Source organism: Alosa alosa, chromosome 7 (genome assembly GCF_017589495.1).
Source record: "Alosa alosa isolate M-15738 ecotype Scorff River chromosome 7, AALO_Geno_1.1, whole genome shotgun sequence".
NCBI classification, from domain to species: Eukaryota; Metazoa; Chordata; class Actinopteri; order Clupeiformes; family Clupeidae; genus Alosa; species Alosa alosa.
In genome coordinates, this window is record NC_063195.1 from 8,786,279 (window position 1) to 8,806,278 (window position 20,000).

The 20,000-nt window shown below is 46.0% G+C and overlaps 5 protein-coding genes across 6 annotated transcripts in view; 1 reads left to right on the plus strand and 4 right to left on the minus strand.

The window, feature by feature from the left end:
• Window positions 1–1,591, minus strand: part of rab3da (RAB3D, member RAS oncogene family, a) — an 8,469-nt gene extending 6,878 nt beyond the window's left edge. The window contains exon 1 of one of the 2 annotated variants that reach the window (XM_048248035.1): window positions 1,104–1,591. The gene's annotated coding sequence lies outside the window, so the exon portion shown is untranslated. Of the gene's footprint in view, window positions 1–1,098 lie in introns of both variants that reach the window. The other variant, XM_048248034.1, reaches the window with a different exon arrangement.
• A 1,004-nt stretch (window positions 1,592–2,595) lies between these two features.
• Window positions 2,596–7,675, minus strand: pld6 (phospholipase D family, member 6). Its single transcript, XM_048248021.1, has 4 exons — window positions 7,610–7,675; window positions 7,032–7,219; window positions 4,838–5,064; window positions 2,596–3,357 (listed from the first exon to the last, which is right to left on the minus strand). The coding sequence occupies exons 1-4, from the start codon at window positions 7,655–7,657 to the stop codon at window positions 3,014–3,016; spliced, it is 807 nt and encodes a 268-aa protein (XP_048103978.1). The 5' UTR covers window positions 7,658–7,675; the 3' UTR covers window positions 2,596–3,013.
• Window positions 7,676–7,806: 131 nt separating this feature from the next.
• Window positions 7,807–12,240, minus strand: sde2 (SDE2 telomere maintenance homolog (S. pombe)). The gene is made up of 7 exons (XM_048247988.1): window positions 12,073–12,240; window positions 11,806–11,923; window positions 11,262–11,373; window positions 10,569–10,738; window positions 9,909–10,032; window positions 9,003–9,444; window positions 7,807–8,476 (listed from the first exon to the last, which is right to left on the minus strand). The coding sequence occupies exons 1-7, from the start codon at window positions 12,172–12,174 to the stop codon at window positions 8,258–8,260; spliced, it is 1,287 nt and encodes a 428-aa protein (XP_048103945.1). The 5' UTR covers window positions 12,175–12,240; the 3' UTR covers window positions 7,807–8,257.
• Window positions 12,241–12,417: 177 nt separating this feature from the next.
• mrps28 (mitochondrial ribosomal protein S28) lies at window positions 12,418–13,166 on the plus strand. Its single transcript, XM_048248041.1, has one exon. The coding sequence runs from the start codon at window positions 12,426–12,428 to the stop codon at window positions 13,026–13,028; it is 603 nt and encodes a 200-aa protein (XP_048103998.1). The 5' UTR covers window positions 12,418–12,425; the 3' UTR covers window positions 13,029–13,166.
• Window positions 13,167–13,339: 173 nt separating this feature from the next.
• Window positions 13,340–20,000, minus strand: part of capn1b (calpain 1, (mu/I) large subunit b) — a 33,064-nt gene continuing 26,403 nt past the window's right edge. Inside the window, 11 exon segments of the mRNA XM_048248093.1 lie at window positions 13,340–15,073; window positions 15,948–16,006; window positions 16,258–16,371; window positions 16,603–16,681; window positions 16,900–16,968; window positions 17,444–17,508; window positions 17,696–17,753; window positions 18,408–18,473; window positions 18,814–18,853; window positions 19,026–19,212; window positions 19,356–19,371. Coding sequence (XP_048104050.1) covers window positions 15,047–15,073; window positions 15,948–16,006; window positions 16,258–16,371; window positions 16,603–16,681; window positions 16,900–16,968; window positions 17,444–17,508; window positions 17,696–17,753; window positions 18,408–18,473; window positions 18,814–18,853; window positions 19,026–19,212; window positions 19,356–19,371 — 780 coding nt within the window. The 3' untranslated portion in view covers window positions 13,340–15,046.

The window sequence follows — 20,000 nt, forward strand, 5'->3', positions numbered from 1 at the left end:
TCACACACACACACACACACACACACAGAGTATTTCAAGCACATTCCCACATGGACACTTACTTTATCCACATGGTTAGTCTCTCTCTCTCACCAATTATATTTCTGTCATTCAGTTGTTCATTCTCATTTTCCCCCTCTCTCTTTTTCCTTCTATCATTCAGTTTCTCTGAATTCTTTCACTTTCTCTCTCTCTCTCTGTTTTTTGTTTGTTTGAGTGGAGTGGAGTGTGGGGCTTGTGCCAGGGAGGAGAGGTTGTGTGCCAGGGCAGGGGGATAAGAGAGAGAGAGAGAGAGAGAGAGAGAGAGAGAGAGAGAGAGAGAGAGAGAGAGATGCGCAAAAGTGCAGACACAGGGCGGCTATGAGCCAGAGGTGCTTAAAGAGTGAGGAGGCCCCATAAGCATCAGCAATGGCCACTGATTATTACTGCAGCACTTCTACTGTACACGCACACACACAAACACACACACACACACACACACACAGCCACACACACACACACAGCCAAACACACACACACACGAAATGTGACGTAGTGTCGCCGTGACAACTACAGTCTAGCCTAGCAGTGGCTTGTTTGGGAACAGGGCGAAGCAGCAGCGCTAGCGGCTTGCGGGGAAGCCCTCTCAACAGGATATACCAGTCGGCCACACCTCTGGGAAGGAACACACTCACGAACAAACACACGCACAACCACACATACACACAACCACACACAAAAAGGATGCGTCATTCAGTAACTCAGTGGAAATAGCCAGACTTAAAACGCGGTCTTCATTATAACTCGATGAGTTACTAATTGGATAATTAGTGGTTTCCTGTGGCGCATGCAAATTGGTTAGCGACAGTCTCCAGCCAGACGTCTTTACGAAACATCTGTCCTCGCTTCTTGCTAGGATACTGTTTTCAAGAAGCTGCAGCTTAGAACAAAAGAGTCGTGATCACTAAGCTTACTGAAGTAGGACCAGAGCGCACTGGCTTAGAATTAAGTTGTAACACTTGCCGACGCTCTACCGGTGTCCATATGGTGCCCAACAGAGAGAAGTATTGGATAACGTTACGCAGCTGTTAACCAAAAATATTTATCTTAATATCATACCTTACTGATGTAGCGTGTCGAATTTGAACTCCCACTCCTTTGAAATATCTGAGGGGTTTCCTCTTCTTTCGTTCAATTTTTTCTCGCCTTCTTCAGACGACCGCATGTGACAGAGTGGTTACGCCGCTCTAAGCAACCGTAGGCTACTGTAACTTAGCCTCCACCGCTGGTAGGCTAACGTACTACACGCTTCCTCGCCCTGCACTTTGCCTTGTTCACGACGTCTCTCCTAACTGGGCAACCGATGGGAATGGGCACTCGCTCGTCTCCACCGGATCCGTGAGCCAAGCGGAAGTTTGCCAACTGCACATCAATCTTCTGCGCGGCTTGAGGCGCGCCCAGGTCTGCCCCCACGATGGCTTTGATAGCTTCCTTGGCAGCTGTCTTTAGTCTGTGCGGTAGCCTTGGTTCGTTCTGTTAACGGTGCACACCACCTACAATCGGATTCTGAAGCGTTGTTGCTTAGACAAGCCAGAAAGATCTGCGCAGAGCAGCCACGACACGCAGGCTACTCCCAAGGCATGGGGATGGCCACACCATCGATGAATAAATATCACACCATAGGCAAATACATTAATGCATGGGCAAATACATGTTTTTAGGACAAGAGTTAAATGCACACGTTGGCAAAATCAGTGCACACACAGAGCACCACGTCCTCCTTACTTCGTTGAAAAGTTTAACAGTGTTCACCAATAGGACATCTAAATGAGATGGTACATAGTAATACTAGCATATTATATACCACTATCTTACACTGACATTGGCAAAATATTTTCAGATTTTTAAAATCTAAAGTTACATGTCTGTCATTCCTGTACTTTTTGCTTATATTTTGTTTTTTTGCCAAAGATTACAATATTGTTTTGCTATCAGTATTAATATAATTTGGGCAGATATTGTCACCGTGAGGCTTATTTGCTTTCAGAGGTGCAGTAAATTAAATTGTTTTTGGGCAATCAGAGATACATTTTTCAATTTTTTAACGTTTTTGCGGGAGTATGTGTGTGGATGCTTTGGCCCTTGGTTTGGCATGCTTGACATAATCTGGCCCTTGGACTAAACTATTTTGGGGACCCCTGGTCTAAATAGTGTGCATGATGACAACCTGCATCTGACTGATTCTGGGGCAGCTGTGACTCTGGGTCAAACGCTACATGGTGATATCAGATGGATCGGTTGCATTAAGTGACTGGTGTGTTTTCACTGGTAAAGTATTCAATTGTCAGTTTAGGCAAATCGTTTGTGTTACCTAGGAACAAGATATAGCTTATTATGGTCTGAGCGTTGAGTTACGCTAAACTGCTGTGTTATTTCCAGTGTGATCCAAAGTGACTGGTGTGTTTCTGTCTTCACTGCACTACATTCGATTTATTCATAGCATCCAAAGTGACTTACAATATGAGAAATAACATACAAGCTACAACTCCACTACACTACACTACACTACACACACACACACACACAGCAGAATGTTTTAAATGTAATTTTATTGGCATATCCAAGCAAAGCTGGGACACCATAAATCTGGCAGCACGATACCCCATCCCAGACCCCTCTCTCTGGATGAAAATCTGGCCAGACACGACACCGCCCCCCCCCCCCTCTCTCTCTGGACCATAGTCTGTTTACTCTCCACCCACCACACGTTACGGCTCAGCTGGCTCAGCTATACCTTAACACACATCCTGCTCACAGTCAGTAGCCCAGCAAGACAAGTGATAAACATGAACTGAGTAATAACTCCAATTATTACTGTTTCGAAAAGGCACTATAGACAAAACATTCATTACAATCAGTGGAAATAATCTTAATAATCTGTTTTTTTAAAAAAAGAAAAATACCCTTTCCTATTAAAACTAAAACATTTACAATACCATATAGTAGCTAACTACTAACATAAAAAAAAAAATCCTTAAAGCCCGCCTTCTTTAGCTTCCTGGCTGAGCTCTTCGCTCTTCCAGTCATGGCACTTGAACATCATTGGTCCACCGTTCCGCGCCCTGCCCTTCTGGTGGCTGTCGTGGACGGGCAGCACCTTGTGACGGGCGGGGTCGTTGGCCAACCACAGGCGCTGGAACTGGCCGCGGTAGGGCGCCACCACGGCCGGGTCGTCGGTCACCAGCAGGTTCTCCTGGTTGGACTGCACCGCCGTCATCGTCCAGTTGAGGGAGCCGCAGACCAGCAGGCGCCCGTCCACCACAGCGAACTTGTGGTGCATGTGGACCGCCCGGCTCAGCTCGTGACGCACGGGGACGCCTGGGACAGGGAGGAGGAGGTGGAGGAGGAGGAAGAGGAGGGAGGGGGAGGAGGGAGGAGGGGAGGAGGAAGAGGAGGGAGGAGGAGAGGAAGTGAGGAAGAGGAGGAAGGAGGAGAGAGATCATTATTAGACCTGCAGGTGCGATGGAGAACTTGGTGGTCGGTCACCAGCAGGAAGGAGGAGAACCACGAAGATAGAGAGAGAGAGGAAGAGGAGGATGACATGGAGAGGTAAGAAGAAGAGAGAGAGAGGAAGAGGAAGATTACATGGAGAGGTAGAAGGAGAGGAAAATGAAGGAGAGAGGTGAATATGATTTACTATTCACAGCATGTTGTGGATGGTTTTATTGCAACTACTGATCCCAAGTAGCCATTAAAATGTAGGGTCTGGACACTCACCGCTAAGCAGTGCTCAGTCTGAGGGGCGGATAATCAGTTGTCTTTCAAATTCCTCTGCACTAATAGGACAGCGCAGCTTATGAGTCCCATGCGTTTCCCACCAGCGGAGCTAGTTGGCTAGTTCAAACATTTGCCAACTTAATACAAGCTTAACTTCGTGTCACACACTGTTAAGCCAGCAGCAACATCCATCTTATTTGTTTTCAAGTAGCAGGGAATTCAAGCCAAACTGTTGCAACTCTGCCATCAATCATTATGTTAAGCCCACCTAACGACTCTATACACGATTTCATTGGCCTGATTATGTTTCGATTTCTGGAGCTCACAAGCCAATGGAGAGTTGCTAGACTAGCCCTGGCAGCAAATGTAATTTGCTGCCGCTAGGGGCGCGTCTAGATTTCTAGGCTAGATCCCAAGGTCTACCAGCTGAGCTAGAGCAACACACACACCCACACACACACAAACACATCAGGAACCCATAACTCAACCTCAACAGTAGTCCTACAGGTCACATGTCCCTCACATGTGTGACACACACACACACACACACACACACACACACGTTACAGATTTAATCTGGTAAAAAGCATTGGAACATTCCTCACGAGAGAGAGAGATGATGAGAGTGAGGGTGGGAAGGAGGGAGGATGGGAGAGAGAGAGAGAGAGAGAGAGAGAGAGAGAGAGAGAGAGAGAGAGAGAGAGAGAGAGAGAGAGAGAGAAGAACCGTGGGGAATTCTTACAATCATATGCTCTGTCCAGAGGAGACTGTGGATTTGTTACGGACATTCCACTGACCCCCCACACACACACACACACAAACACACAACACAGTCCACATGACATTAGAATTTCTTACTCACTCACACTCTCTCTCTCACACACACACACTGTGTCCATGACATTAGAATTTCTCTCTTTCTCTCTCTCACGACATTAGAATTTCTCTCTCTCTCTCACACACACACACACACACAGGTCCATGACATTAGAATTTCTCTCTCTCTCTCTCTCTCTCTCTCTCACACACACACACACACACACACAAACAAACGGGTCCATGACATTCGAATTTCACACACCTGCTTTCCGCAGCATTCCTATCTGTGATCCAGTGATGTACATGTAGTCGCGATCGACGATGACGCGCACGCACACGCCCCTGGTGTGCAGGTGAAGCACAGCGCGGCTCAGCTCCGTGTTGGAGAAGCTGAACACACACACGTCCAGGGAGACGCGCGCCGACAACAGGTGGAACAGCAGCCGGGAAAACGAGTCGTCCTTCAGGCTGTGAGACATACCACACGGGCTACAGAGACAAATAGAGAGAGAGGGAGAGGAGAGATCCTAAATCTGGGATGTATATAAGTAAGTATAAGTATATATACTCTTTTGATCCCGAGAGGGAAATTTGGTCTCTGCATTTATCCCAATCCGTGAATTAGTGAAACACACCAGAAACTTTCTAATGTGGAGACACAGCACTCAAAAATACTCCATAGAAATGCATGGGGCTAGTTTGTCACGCCAATATGGCTGTTGTCTACACATATCCCACCCCTTCCACGGCAAAACGTTGACATGTGAATACATTGAGCCAATCATGTGGTGTGATGTGAATACATTGAGCCAATCATATGGTGTGTTGTGAAGACATCGTGCCAATCATGTGTTGTGATCTCGCCCGCTGGAGCAAGATTGGTGTCGTGAAGCCTTGCGCACGTGCATTTCTGCCGAAATGGATGCCCGACGAGGGCCCAAAAAGCGTTGTCAAATGGCCGCCAAGTAGAGGGACTTGCCTAAAAGGACTTTGAACACACTCAGCACACAGTGAGGGGAAGCACACACTAATCCCGACGCAGTGAGCTGCCTGCAACAACAGCGGCGCTCGGGGAGCAGTGAGAGGGTTAGGTGGCTTGCTCAAGGGCACTTTAGCCGTTCCTACTGGTCGGGGTTCGAACCGGCAACCCTCCGGTTACAGGTCCAAAGCGCTAACCAGTACGCCACGGCTGCCTGCATGGAGGATGTCAAAGCCAGTTAACGTTAATCCGAAACGGAGGCCATTAAAGATTAACCTGACCCTAGCCAGATGAATTTTGTTCCGCTTAGCTCCGCCTAGCTTCACTCACATCCATCTGGGACCTCTTCCATTGAGAGTGATTTCTGCAACCAATTTTATGGTACAGCCAACCAGGACGCAGGGCGGGAGTTTCATAGATGTGACATAGCGTAGAAGCGACTGTGAGACTGTTATTAGCGTCACGGGTTGGCTTCGATGTGAGTGGTTGAAGTAGCACGTCAATAGATGACGGACAAGTGGCTTATTCAATCATATGCAAGCATTTTTTGATTAGGCCCAGCCTTCTGAAGCAACACTTCAATGGATCGGTTCCAGATGGATGAGTGGAGCTAGGCGGGGCGAAATTCATCTGGCGAGAGTCAGGTTAATTAAATATGCCATGATATTAAATATTGATGATATTAAAGATTAAAGAATGACAATAATGATATTAAAGATTAAAGAATGGCAATAATGGAGGGACATGCAGCTTATTAAGATATGGAATGGAACGGGATGTAAAGTGAGGAAGGGAAAAGACCCTCAGAAATGTGAATTCATTTCATATTCACAAGACATAAGGCCACACTTATACCTTTACTTAATACTTAATGCTTTATAATCAATACTTGTATAATGGCTGCCCCCTCAGGTGCTGGTGCAGTGGAGGGACTTAATGCCTTATAATCAATACTTGTATAATGGCTGTAACCCTATTACGTCAACCCATTCTTGCACCGATATATTTTTTTTAATATTACCTAGCCTACACTCTTATATGTCCATATTTATTTTATGCTGGTCTCTAGACTTTATTCTTGCACTGTTGCACTGTTGGACTTACTCATTTGCACCATCACCATGACACTCACTCTCACAGAGAGCACCTTACCTTAATATGCACAGAGAATCACAGACTCACAGTCCCTGCCTGTCATTGCAAGCGCCTCATGCTTAATCACCCCTAAGCACACTATGTGGATACTGTTTTAGACTTGATTTAGATTTAGTGTTATTTAGTATAATTTGCATTTCTTTATCTTCTACTGTCCTTATTGCTTAGTTGTGTTTTTTTTAATATTATATACTTTGATTACTTGTTCTGCTGTTAGTGAATGTTGTGTGTGGTGTCTGTATGCTACTGAGACCTTGAATTTCCCCTTGGGGATCAATAAAGTATCTATCTATCTACATAAAAGAAGAATAAGACTGTTTACCAAGGTTGTTTGGATGCATCTCCTGAAGCAAACAGTCTCTCCACACAACTGGACTCGCAGGGGAAGAAGAGCACCTCGGTGACCCGAGCAGCGGGCTTCAGGCGTCGGTAGAGCCAGCGCAACCACTCGATGCCGAGGGTGAGACCAACCACACCCACCCCCACCAACTTCAGCACCTCCGACGCCGACTAGTGAGGGAGAGAAGATGGTGAAAGGCAGGTTTTGGAACAAGTGTGAGAAGAAAGTTACAAAGCGAGACCGCAATGCATGCATTTCATTTCACCCGTTAACCAGCGATGCACCGAACAGATTAAATAAATCTAGCCACAGTAGGCTACAACGGTCTGTTAAACCCCTGCTAGATGCTACGTCTAAATGGTGCTATACGCCGTTAGCTAGTATCTAGCTAACTAGCTGACCATCTTGCAACTGTGCTGCTAACATTTGCTTGCTGGTAAAGTTTCTTGCACACACACGACAGACAAATTCACGCAGTCATCCCTATATGTTGCCATTAAGGTAAATGGTTGAACAGGATTTAATGGTATCAGAAAAGAAACCCATACGGTAAGACTTACCGGCATTTTAACAACTTGTGGATATCGGTGTACGTACGAACTGACCATGCAGTATAGACTGGTTGTTTGTCGCCCACTGCAGGTCGGAGTAAATACGCAATAGATGGAACATTTAATGTCACTGGCTACGTATATTTGGGTTATGGCTTTATAGTGGTATATATTCACTGTACAAATAAAACTAATTAGACAAAGGATTTAAGAAAAAATGTTTTTGTTTATTCAGTTATAAATGTAATATCTGTACAACTGAACATATGGACATAAAACCCATACATCTGGTTTCCCCACAAGCATATATGGAATCACATTGGAGCCAAAGTGCCCCCTTTACCTATTTACAAATCAGCAGAATTGTGAATCAGAAATACAGAAAAGACACCGTCAAGACAATACTGCAGCAAATACATCTGATTTCTCTGACCTTTCCGCTAAACAAAACAATACTTAAAAAGAATATGGGTACATGATCTAAAAACTAAAAAAGAAATGCTGAAAAAAATAACTGAATCTGGCAGACTCATCAGGACCCAAGATCCATATTCCCACACAAACCCATTCTGACACATCCTGGAATATCTAGAACACTTTAAATAATCTAGTTAATGCAGCTCCCGCTTTTTTAAAGCCAGGGTCCCTCTCAGTCTCTCATTTCTTCTTGCCCTTGGCAGGCTTGGCGAGGAGGGCGGGGTCGATCTGGTTGGGGGCGAGGCCTCGGACGGAGAAGAGGCGGGCGGCACGCTCCTGCAGCGTCCCTCCGCACTTCATGCCGCGCTCCATCAGCGCCCCCTTCAGGCGGTCCAGGCCCATGGCCTCCAGCTGCTCCACGCTGTCCACCGCAGACAGGTCCACAGGGCCCGCAGGAACCTACACACACACACACACAGCAACATTTTAAATTCCTGTCATTTAAACATCATTAAATAAATAAATAATAAAAGATACAGAAAAAGAGAGAGGGAGAGAGAGAGATGACTACCACTACTACAAAGAGATACATGAGAAAGTATCTCATACTTTCTTTGCTACTCAAAGAAGAAAAATAAATACATGTACATTTTTAAAAATTTGACAGTTAAGTCAGTCAAAAGTCAAGCCATCGGAAAAAACTTCCAGTAGACTTATCCAAACACGATCAATTTCAGCAGACCTGGACAATTTTCGGTTTACTGCAAATGCTTTGGTTCCAAACAGCACATACTGTGCAGACCTTGCCCCAATTTTGCAAATATGGCTGATCAATCAATTTGGGTTTCAACTCTTCATGACGCCACACTGCCCATATCAGTGCTCCTCAGAGTCTCACCTCTGGTTCTGCACTCTTTAGAATCTCACCTCTGGTTCTGCACTCTTTAGAATCTCACCTCTGGTTCTGCGCTCTTTAGAATCTCACCTCTGGTTCCGTGCTCTTGGTGCTGCTGCTGGCCGCCTCCTGTGATTCGGTGTCCATCTTCTCCTCCGGCTTCTCAGTCTCTGCCTCCACCTCAGCCTGCGCAGGCCCTGCAGCCTGGGCCTCGCCTGATGCCGGAGTCCCCTCCTGGGCCTCCTCCTGCTGGGGAGCTTCTCCCTGGGATTGCCCAGGATGGGGCTCCTGTGCTGGGCTTCTCTGAGGGGAGCTGGCCCCTGAGCTGGAGGAGGAGGAGCTGCTGGGACTCTCCTGGGACGTGTGGGGGGTGATGTGGGCGACAGCTGCTGCTGCTGCTGATTTAGGTGCAGTATATCCTCCTGAACTGCAGGAGGCGCTAGATGACGCACACGGGGAAGCGCCATCATCGCCGTCATCACTGGCGGAGTCACTGTCCACGTCGGAGCCAGCCAGGTCTCCCATACCAGTCCTGACACACAGAAAAAAAGAACAAAATGTTATTGAATTCCTCAATACAGATTCAATTCCATAATTCACCATCGCAGATAACGAAGGGTTAGAAACTCAGGAGGGTGGCAAGCTGGAGTCACTATGCTGACTGTAGTAAATGAGCATTACTGCAGAGCCGCTTCTACTTCAAATGCATAATGCTAGTCACCACAACAAAATTACATTAGAAGCAGGACCAGCATCTTAACAGAGAGAGAGAGAGAAAGAAAGAAAGAAAGAAAGAACGAACGAACATGTGAGGGAGGAACACTAGCAGACGTGGTACTGGGAAGAGAGCTCCGTTTGTAGAGTGCCATTGATGGTCAGCTTGTGTGAGTGAGTGAGTGAGTGAGTGAGTGAGTGAGTGAGTGAGTGAGTGAGTGCAAGTTCCAGATCCAGACATGTTTATTCTGAAGGCTACAGTGCTGCTGACGGCAGACCCACCAGAGGCACTTCTTCTTGCCAGGCTTGGGTGCGCTGGTGGCTTTAGGGACTGTAGCAGCCGCGGGGCGTTTACGGCTGGGTCCCTCATCAGCCTGCACCAGGCCACTGGAGGCCGCCTGCATCCCTGCAGCAGGAGAGAGGAAACTCAGTTTATGTTCTGATTATAGGATCTGACTAGTTTTACACTAGAGGCCGCCTGCATCCCTGCAGCAGGAGAGAGGAAACTCAGTTTACTTTCTGATTATAGGAACACATCTGCTGTGGATCTGACTAGTTTCACACTAGAGGTATAACAATGCCAGACAAAATCTGGACACAGTTCATCAACATGTACAAAACAAGAGCAATTCATTCTAAAACGCCAACTTATTTACAGATCAGCACTGTTACCAGACCAGTGTTTCCCATACATTCACTTATTTGTGGCGGCCCACCACAATATCAACATTGACCACCACACAATGATTTTTCAAATTGTACTAAATTGTGCTTAAATGTGGTTAGCGTCATAACCATGCTGCGCTAATTTGCTAAAAACTGTTGCATTCAAATTAATTATGCAAACCTACCACCACAAATAGAATTCAATTCTGTGGGAAACACTGCAGACGGTTTTTGGACACAGCACATGGTCCGGTGTAAGAGAGCGGTTTGTCGTACCTCTGAGGACGGAGTCCTCGAGCCGCTCGGAGAGGTCGTGGCACTGGCGCTCGTAGTCGGGGTCGCTGAAGTAGTGTTTGGGCTCGGCCAGCTTCCTCTGCAGGCGGTCCAGACGCCGCTGCTCCTTCTCCGCCTCGCGGTCCGCCTGCTTCTTCAGCCACTCCGCCATCCTGGAACAGACACAGGTCCAGGGTCAGAGGTCAGCTCTAACGGCTAACCCTCACACACAGAACTGGAGTCAGTCGGACAGTTGAGGCTTCCGCTTTAATGACTGAGTCTCAAACGCATGCCTGGTGTCAGTTTGTTAACGTTACTGTTATTGTTTTGAAATCTGTGTTATGTGTAAATGGCCCTGTGTAGTTTTGTTATTAGTATATGTCTAACAATACCATTTCCCAATGTCTTGTGCAACTAAAGCCATCCTTACACCAGAAGACTTTGATGAGATTTTGGAAAGATTCTTGAAAGATTGTAGTCTTTTGAGTAAAGCTTTAATGGGGGACATCAGTTAAAACACTCCAGCCTCTAAAGAATCTTTCCCAAATCTTTTCAAAGTCTTCTGATGTGTGGGTAGCATTAGTAAAACTTTTGTGTTTTCAAGCCCCCTGTATCAGTCTCTGAAGCTTTGTTCAATAGACAGCAAGAAACCACAGATGAGCCTGTGCATTGCTCCACAGCTCCGTAAAGACTTACTCTTTCTCGTGATTGACATCACGCAGTCTTCGGCCACTCAGGTCCCTGCAGGCCTCACGGTTAGTGGTCTTCTCTATCTGCGCCCCCAGAGCTCGGAGCATGGACCCGAAACCTGTCACAAGGAGCGGGAGAGAGGCACCATGAACCTCGGATGCTTGTGATATGTTTCATGAAATCACAAGTTACATTTCATTTCCTCCTGCTTGACTTTACTGCAGCATCTTCTGAAGTCTACAATACACACACACTCAGGCCACCCATAGACTGTAAAAAATAACCTTGAGAATGACCAGGACATGACGTGCAATGTGTGTGCTATGAGTATGTGCCGTACAGGAACTTGGTAGCAGCTACAGATGTGGTATAATGGCATATAATCAGAGCCACCGACGCGACATGTCTGTTTAAATATAACAGCTACACTCTTTCCACCTATCCTTAATGTAACGTGGACGCGTTGGTCATGCAGCCAGCAAGACAGCTTAGCTGTCCACTGTCCTTTCTACTATGTGTTTCGGGCTAACATTGCTCCAGCTCTACCAACCTCCTTTCCCACCGAACAAGCGAGGCTCCAAACGATACACAGCCCCAGTCTGAAGTTGCTCTTCACCGGACGACAGCCTGCCATTGTTTTTAACGTAGAAGTCGGTTGTTGGGATACCCTAAAACGGAAAAAAGTTCATCATAACAAACAATTGCAATACATAACGTTAGCTATCTAGCTAACAAGTTAGCATCGTTCGCGTTAGCGCTAAATAATCAGTCAAACTGAAAACAAGTAACGTTATAATACGAACATATGACCACTTACATCTTCAAGTGTAAATAGCTCGATTACATTTTGAACAGTCGATCCTGGAAGAAACGTTAAACTCCTCGATTGAAGAGAGGGTGAAATCACAAACACCTCCATGTTGCTTGACTGAATGTTTCTTTTCCGGTATGGTAAGCCAGAGGGACATATGTAACAAAAAACGTCACATGAAGCCAGTGGTGCTTTGTGCATCCAATGTTGCTTCATCTTAATGTGAAATTTAAACTATGTATTGATTTTGAGATTCATATTAAAGGCAATACAAACATCATCTCACTTTATTATCAAGGGTTTTTGAATATGTTGTCTCAATCCTGTCTTTATTTACTTCGCGTAAAAAAGTACCCATAATGCTTAGCGCCAAATCAACCAAAGCAAAAATGGCTGCGGTGTACAAGGTTGCATGCCGCTTGGGCAGCGGTAACGTTAAATGCATAGTTCCAAGACAACGTTTCTATACGCATAGGAAACTCTACAGCAGTGATTCCAGCATCCCGCCGGCCGGACAAGGTGAGACAGAACCCCAACAGCCTTCTGCCGAGAAGCCAAAGAGTGGGTTTGCTGTTGCATACGAGCTTCACACGGATCTCCAGCAGAAGCAGGAAAGCACTTCCTCTAGCCGTGTCGGCTCAACGAGGGACGAGACGTCCTTCGCCTCGTTGTTACGACACTCTCCGCTGGTCCAGATGGGTCCGGCGAAAGACAAAATTGTAGTGGGTAAAATCTTTCATATAGTCCAGGACGACCTCTACGTCGACTTCGGTGGCAAGTTCCACTGCGTTTGCAAGCGACCGTCGGCTGACGGTGACAAGTACCAGCGGGGAACCAGGGTAAGAATTCGCATGGAGGACCTGGAGATGACATCCCGATTCTTGGGGGCAAATACAGACACAACTCTGCTGGAGGCCGAGGGTTTTCTTCTGGGACTTGTGGATACCAAGGCGAAAGCCTAGACTAAGTGGATTCCTTCCTAAAGACTCATGGCTGGACTCCGCATTCCCTCTGGCAATGCAATGCAATTCATCAGTGAGCTCTGAAATTGTTATATTTGTAAATTCTTTGCCATTATATTAAACTCACGTCTATCATAACTGTTCGTGTTATACGCAATAATTGAGTAGGCTACTCTGTTACTGGGATTGCCTCAAAAATGATTTGTCTTTACCAGACAGTCAACTGTCTTAACATTAAGTTATTGTTCCCCAAAACAAACAAACTGGGGTAAAAGTTGTGCTTTTGCTTGTGTACAATCACACCACAATCATTCAGGGTTTGGTGTCAGGTTTATTTAACATTTTTGCTCAGCAGGTTAGTCCATCACAGCAGTTCATTCTGACAGTGCAGGTAGGAAGAATGCTATAATAATAGTACAACTACTTGTATGTAATGTTCCACCAAATATATTTCCCTCACACTTATTCCAAAGTGACACATTTTCAATGTAGGCTTTATTTGGCAGATATAAATCCTTACCTTACAGTGACCACAGATACATATTAAGGCCAAAGATCCCAAGGAATGCTTACTTTATCCCAAATGCGTGCTTTAGCGACAAACCTTAATGTGTTAACTCCAAGCAAGTTTTAAGATTCTGAAACAAGATCCCCATAATAGTTGGTTTTGTGAGCTACAAAGCTATATTAGGCTTTCAGGGCTCTTCTAATGGGAGCTCATAACTACTTACTCCGATTGAAATAACCCATGTTTGAGGTTTGTCACGACTCCATACATTTTGAACACCCTCTTGATCACCCTGCATGCTCTTGCTTCAGAAACTTCTACGGTAGCATCTGTTACAATTTGAGTGTAAGCTTGTCTTATGCAAACCAAACTCGGCCTGAGCTTACAGAAAGCTTGAAGAAGAGGAACGCCAATAAAGAAAAACCTGCAACTCAACAATGGGGAAATTCTACCATGTGATGTTATGATCGTTGCTTCCTAAGCATCTATTTAGCTTACTGGTTCCTATACATTCTCATGCTACTAAAAGACATGCAGGGGGGCTACTAGGACCTCCGGCACCTTTTCATACGCACAAATTCCCCATGGTGAGGGGTTAGCCACTGTTGATGCTACGCTACACTACTAGCATTTGCCTGTTCAGTGTAAGTCAGTTATGTGTACTGTGAGTGGAGGTGAAAGGCTACTGTGATGACAGTCAGTTTCCCTCTATAATGAGGGAGAGAGAGATAAATACAGTTTAAAGATTAAATCAAATAAAAAATATAATAGATCAAAATATTATTAATAATGAATAAGAGTAAAGAAGAAAAAAGAGGGTGACGATTCCTGTGAAGGTGGAGGCTTCAGCCTCACTGGAGATTTACCTTCCTCTCAATGATGGAGAGAGTGAGTGTGAGAGAGAGAAAGACAAAAGGTAATTATCATTTCCCTTTTTTTAGAAATCCTCCCTTCCTTCTCTTTCTGTCCTAGCCCCTCCCGCTAATAAAAACATGGATGAAACAAGGAAGGCATCAAGGACAGACCTCCATGACAAATGAGAGATGCTTAAAAGATGAAAAGAATAATAAAAACAGAGAGATGGCTAGAGAGAGAGAGATAGAGAGAGAGATGTAAACCCAAGCGCAAAAGGAGAGACATTGACAGAGTGAGAGACGGCGGTGGGCAGTAAGGCAGTGTGTATTTGGTATCTGAGTAGAGCAGTGCCCCCTACTGGACAGGAGGACTCTGGAGGTCAGTCAGGCCTGAGGGGGGCGACATCCAGTGGAGCAGAAGCAGCAGGGGGCAGGTAGGGCGCCCTCTGGTGGAGACGTGGAGTATTTAATAGGTTAGGAGGGGATGCAGGGAGGGGACTCTGTGTTGAAGGTATGGCAAGGGTGGCACTACTTAAGGGAGGGGGTATTTAGGGTGGGGTATTTATTGATTGGGTAAGCGCAGTGGGTGGTGTTTGGGTAGAGGGGGGTGTAGAGCTCCTCTGGGGGGTCTCTGGGTGCCGTCTTGGTCTCCTCCTTCAGCCACACATGCTCATGTACAGCCACTGAGGAAGAGAGAAGGAGAGGAGAGGAGTCAGCACAACACAGCATCGCACGCACGCACGCACGCACGCACGCACACACACACACAGTAACAGAGAGAGAAGGAGAGTCAGCAGAACAACAACACTCCTACCAGAGCCCTCATCTTACTAACGTTAACTCCTCAGGAAGAGAGGGAGAGGAGAGAAGAGTCAGCAGCACAGCATAGGAACACAGGGGTCACATCTACAACACCTCTACTGCAGCTCTAACTTCACTAACATCCATTCATCAGTGCACTTACTTGATCACAGCGTGTTCAAATCTAGGGCAGGGGCACTAGGTAGACAGCAGGTCTTTGCCCATTTAGCTGTAGTACACCAAGGTGCTGACAGCCCCTACAACATCGGCCTGTTTCCCCAACATCATCGGCCTGTTTCCCTAACATCATCAGCCTGTTTACCGTATATTGATTAATCCAAGTGCGAGGCTAAAAGCTTTTTCTCAACGGGGATCATATTCCTCAAAGTTATTTCAGCTTAATCCGTGTACGGGAACCCGACCTTGTGGCTTCAGTTCCACAGTAGCACAAAGGAGCTACTGAGGACAACTCGGTACTGCACATGGCTTTGTATGAGAGCGTCTGCTACATGAATGTAAGAGTGTTTAGCACTACCGTAATTTCCCAACTATACATTGATTCTACAAAAATTCTTCAGCCATGAGGTTAATACACGGGGGCAGTTAATATGGTATTAATATAGTCCTGTTTTTTGAACTTGCATAAAACACTATCCTGCGGTTTATACACAATGCAGTTAATACACCGGAAATTAATGCATGTGTGAGAGTGTTTGATGAATGGCCGCTGAATGTGTGCGACACGGCGCTGGTCACCTCGGTCAGGTTGAGCTCTGCCACACCTGTGCCATCCCTGTCCAGCTCCCGGAAGGCCTCTGCAAACACACAAACAAACACACAAACAACATCGGTCATCATCAGGCATTAAGAGTCAGTCAGAGCAGTGAGCGAATCCTACTTCAACATCGTCTGCATCACGAGCTTGAGCACACAGTGAGTCTTATAGAGTAGAGTGACTCATATCTCAGTAGAGATCTGAAAAAAATAAATAAAATATATGTATGTATGTATGTATGTATGTATGTATGTATGTATATATACAGTGTTTTCTAGTGCAGACACGTACTGTACATGGCCTCCAGCTTGACCAGGCAGCACACAAAGTTGTCAAAGTCAATGGTCTCGTTATCAGCGTAGCGGGCCACCAGCACCTGAGTCAGCTTGTTGTTAAGCATAAAGCCTGAAGAGAGACAAAAACACACACACACAAACACACACGTTACAGACCAAACCTGAAGATCAGTTTGACTTCCATGTGTGTATGTGTATCAGTCTGTGATCCATAGAAATGTATCAACTATATAATCATTGATATATCGTTCTCCCAGGATTAAATGACAAATTGTAACCTCTCTAAATAAATAGAGAGAGAGAGAGAGAGAGAGAGAGGGAGAGAGAGAGGAAGAGTCACCTGCATTCTCCATGGCCATCCTCATCTCATATGAGCTCATAGCGCCAGACTTATCCAGGTCATATTGCCTGAAGATTCCCTGCGGAGACACAGTACATACAATACACACACACACACACACACACACACACACACAGACAGACAGACAGACAGACAGACAGACAGACAGACAGACAGACAGACAGACAGACAGACAGACACTTAGATGATCTTCCGCTCCAACTGAGATATTTATTTTACTTTACTCAAGAATAACCCATCAGATTAATTCTGGGGAGGTGAGGGTCATCTTCTCACCAGCCACTTCCTGATCTTGTTCCACAGGATCTGGAACTCCACGATGCCCAGGCGAGCACTGCCGTCTTTCTGGGGTCAGAGGTCAAGGAGCTCTGCAGGCCACGTCCAGGACAGAGTTTAACGCCATCATTTGGGCTTTTACTGGGCATTTAGCTGAAGCTTTTATCCAGAGGGACGTCCAGTGAAGTGACCACCCCCCTTTGAACACACGCACACTAGACCACCACCATCCCCCCACCACTAGCAGCTTCTTTCAAAAATGTATTAATAACTATACAATATGTAGATGTATAATGTGGTAAAGTGCCTTGCTCAGGACTGCTTCCTAGGACTGAATTCACCATCTTCAGACCAGGTGTGGAATCCTAATGTAAAGCTCCTAACGTGAAAGCCGTACCAACAGCCAGACAAGGATTATACTACTACATGATAATATCTTTTCTCATATCATACTGTATTATGAGAGACCATGATGTGTGGAATCCTAATGTAAAGCTCCAGTAAAAGGCCAGTGAGAGCCATATCAACGGTCAGACAAGGATACGTCCATGAGACTGATCATCCCACGACACGACTCCATGCTGAAGCCGTCGGTCTTCAGGTCACGGTCTGGAGGAGAGAGGGAGAGAGAGAATGAGAGAACGAAAGACACCAGCAGACGTGATACTGGGAACAGAGATCCGTTTGTAGAGTGGCATTGACGGTCAGCTTGTTCGGGGTGTGTGTGTGCGTGTGTGCGTGTGTACGTGTGTGTGTGTGTCTGTGTGAGTAAGAGAGAGAGAGAGAGGTTCCTTACGTTTGGACACGACTCTGTTGAGGATGGTCCTGAGCTCCCGTACGGAGATCTCCATGTCCTGGAACAGACACACACAAACACGCACACAAACACACACACACGTTTATCTCCTCATGGTTCGACTTTCTTTTTCTTACACAAACAGACACAAAGAGTTCATTGTTACAGCAGCTCTATCTACTGTATGTGTACTAATCGACTATGACTACAGGTCCATCACTATGACTACAGGTCCATCACTATGACTACAGGTCCGTCATGTTTACATGTCCAGTATGTTGAACATGGTGTTTAGTTTTCCGCCCGCCATATTGAAATAGTCACTGCAGAGGGACATCCTGGCCATATTGAAATAGTCACCGCAGAGTGTCCTGGCCATATTGAAATAGTCACCGCAGAGGGACATCCTGGCCATATTGAAATAGTCACTGCAGAGGGACATCCTGGCCACTACATTGCCGTCTCCCAGACTCGTTCATGCAAGTCATACAGCTACCAATAGCAAGATGATTCTACTTCCTCTATTAATAATTATTTTGTTCTCTAATAATCCTCTAATAATGGTTATTTTGTTTTTTTATTTAGGCCATATGACGTTTCTATAATTCATTTCATAATTCATTTCAATGTTAAGGTAATGTTTACTGAGGTCATTGTAAGTCACATTGGACAAAAGTGTCTAAGAACCATAAACATAAACGTAAACAGTCACCTCTCCAGAGAGCTGAGCAAACATGGTCCTGAAGGAGTCGTCAATGTCCTCCTCTGAGATCTCCTCCTGTGACAGGGGTAGGGCACACACACACACACACACACACACACACACACACACACACACACACACACACACACACACACACACAGACAGACACACACATCAAAACACATAGTTTGTACGTGATTCTGAGTAAGTCTATGGGATTTTGTGTAAGTCTATGGGATTCTGTGTAAGTCTATGAGATTCTGTGTAAGTCTATGTGATTTTATGTGCAAGTCTATGTGATTTTCTGTGTGAGTCTATGGGATTCTGTGTGAGTCTACGGGATTCTGTGTGAGTCTATGTGATTGTGTGTGAGTCTATGTGGTTATTTGGGGTTCTGTGCTGGGGTCCTCCTCACCTCCTCTTCGATGTTGAAGGTCACGTCATCGTCCATTTCCCTGAAAGAAAAAGACGTAAGAACTGAGTGTGTTGATTCACACGGCAGCACTAGGGGAAGTATTAATTTCCAACACACACACACACACACACACACACACACACACACACACACACACACATAACAAAACTACAACTCCCACAATCCCCCTCTGCCCCAGCGGCCCAACTCACTGAGTGTCTGACTGCTTCTCAGTGAAGACGCGCAGCACAAAGTCGGCCTCCTTGCTGGGCTCGAAGGTGGACGGCACGATGAGGTACTCGCCCGGCGGCAGGCGGATCACGGTTCACTGACCTCCATAAGTTGATGAAGGTCTCGAGCCAAGCGGCCTTTGACGAAAGTGGGGCGCGGAAGAAGTCCCTTCTTCATGTGAGCGGCTCGGTTACCCATGGAACCACGGGTGCCGCAGGGGGGGGGGGATTAGAGGGTGTGTGTGTGTGTGTGTGTACACATGTGTGTCTTTTAGAGGGTGTATGTTGGAGGTTATTTTAATACAATACGACTTACCTCTTCAGGGATCTGCAAACCGAGAAGGAAAGGAGAGGGGAAAAAAATAAATAAATAATAAAACACTGATCGTCACGGCAGCAATGCAGCTACACAAGAGCAGAGACACACACACACACACACTTCCTATGACGCTATAATGTGTATTAACCAGTCTCCTACTTCATAAATGAATCTGACCTGTCCTGTCTGTGTGTGTATGTGTGTGTACTGTATGTATGAGTGTTTGTGTGTTTGTGTCCCACCTCATAGAAGGCGAACCCTGTATGTGTGTGTGTTGGTGTGTTGGTGTGTGTGTGTGTGTGTGTGTGTGTGTGTGTGTAAGCATACCTAAGTAGACCCGGCGAACCGGCTGGTTGCATGTCTGTCCCCTGCTTGATATGTGTGTGTATGAGTGTTTGTGTCCCACCTCATAGAAGGCGAACCCTGTGTGTATGTGTGTTGGTGTGTGTGTGTGTGTGTGTCGCACCTTGGCGATCCCGATGGTGCGCATGTCCTTTCCCTGCATGTCCTTTCCCTGCTTGTGTGTGTGTGTGTGTGTGTGTGTATGTGTGTGTGTGTGTGTGTGTGTGTCGCACCTCGTAGACGGCGAACCCGCTGGTGTGCATGTCCTGTCCCTGCTTGTCTGTGTGTGTATGAGT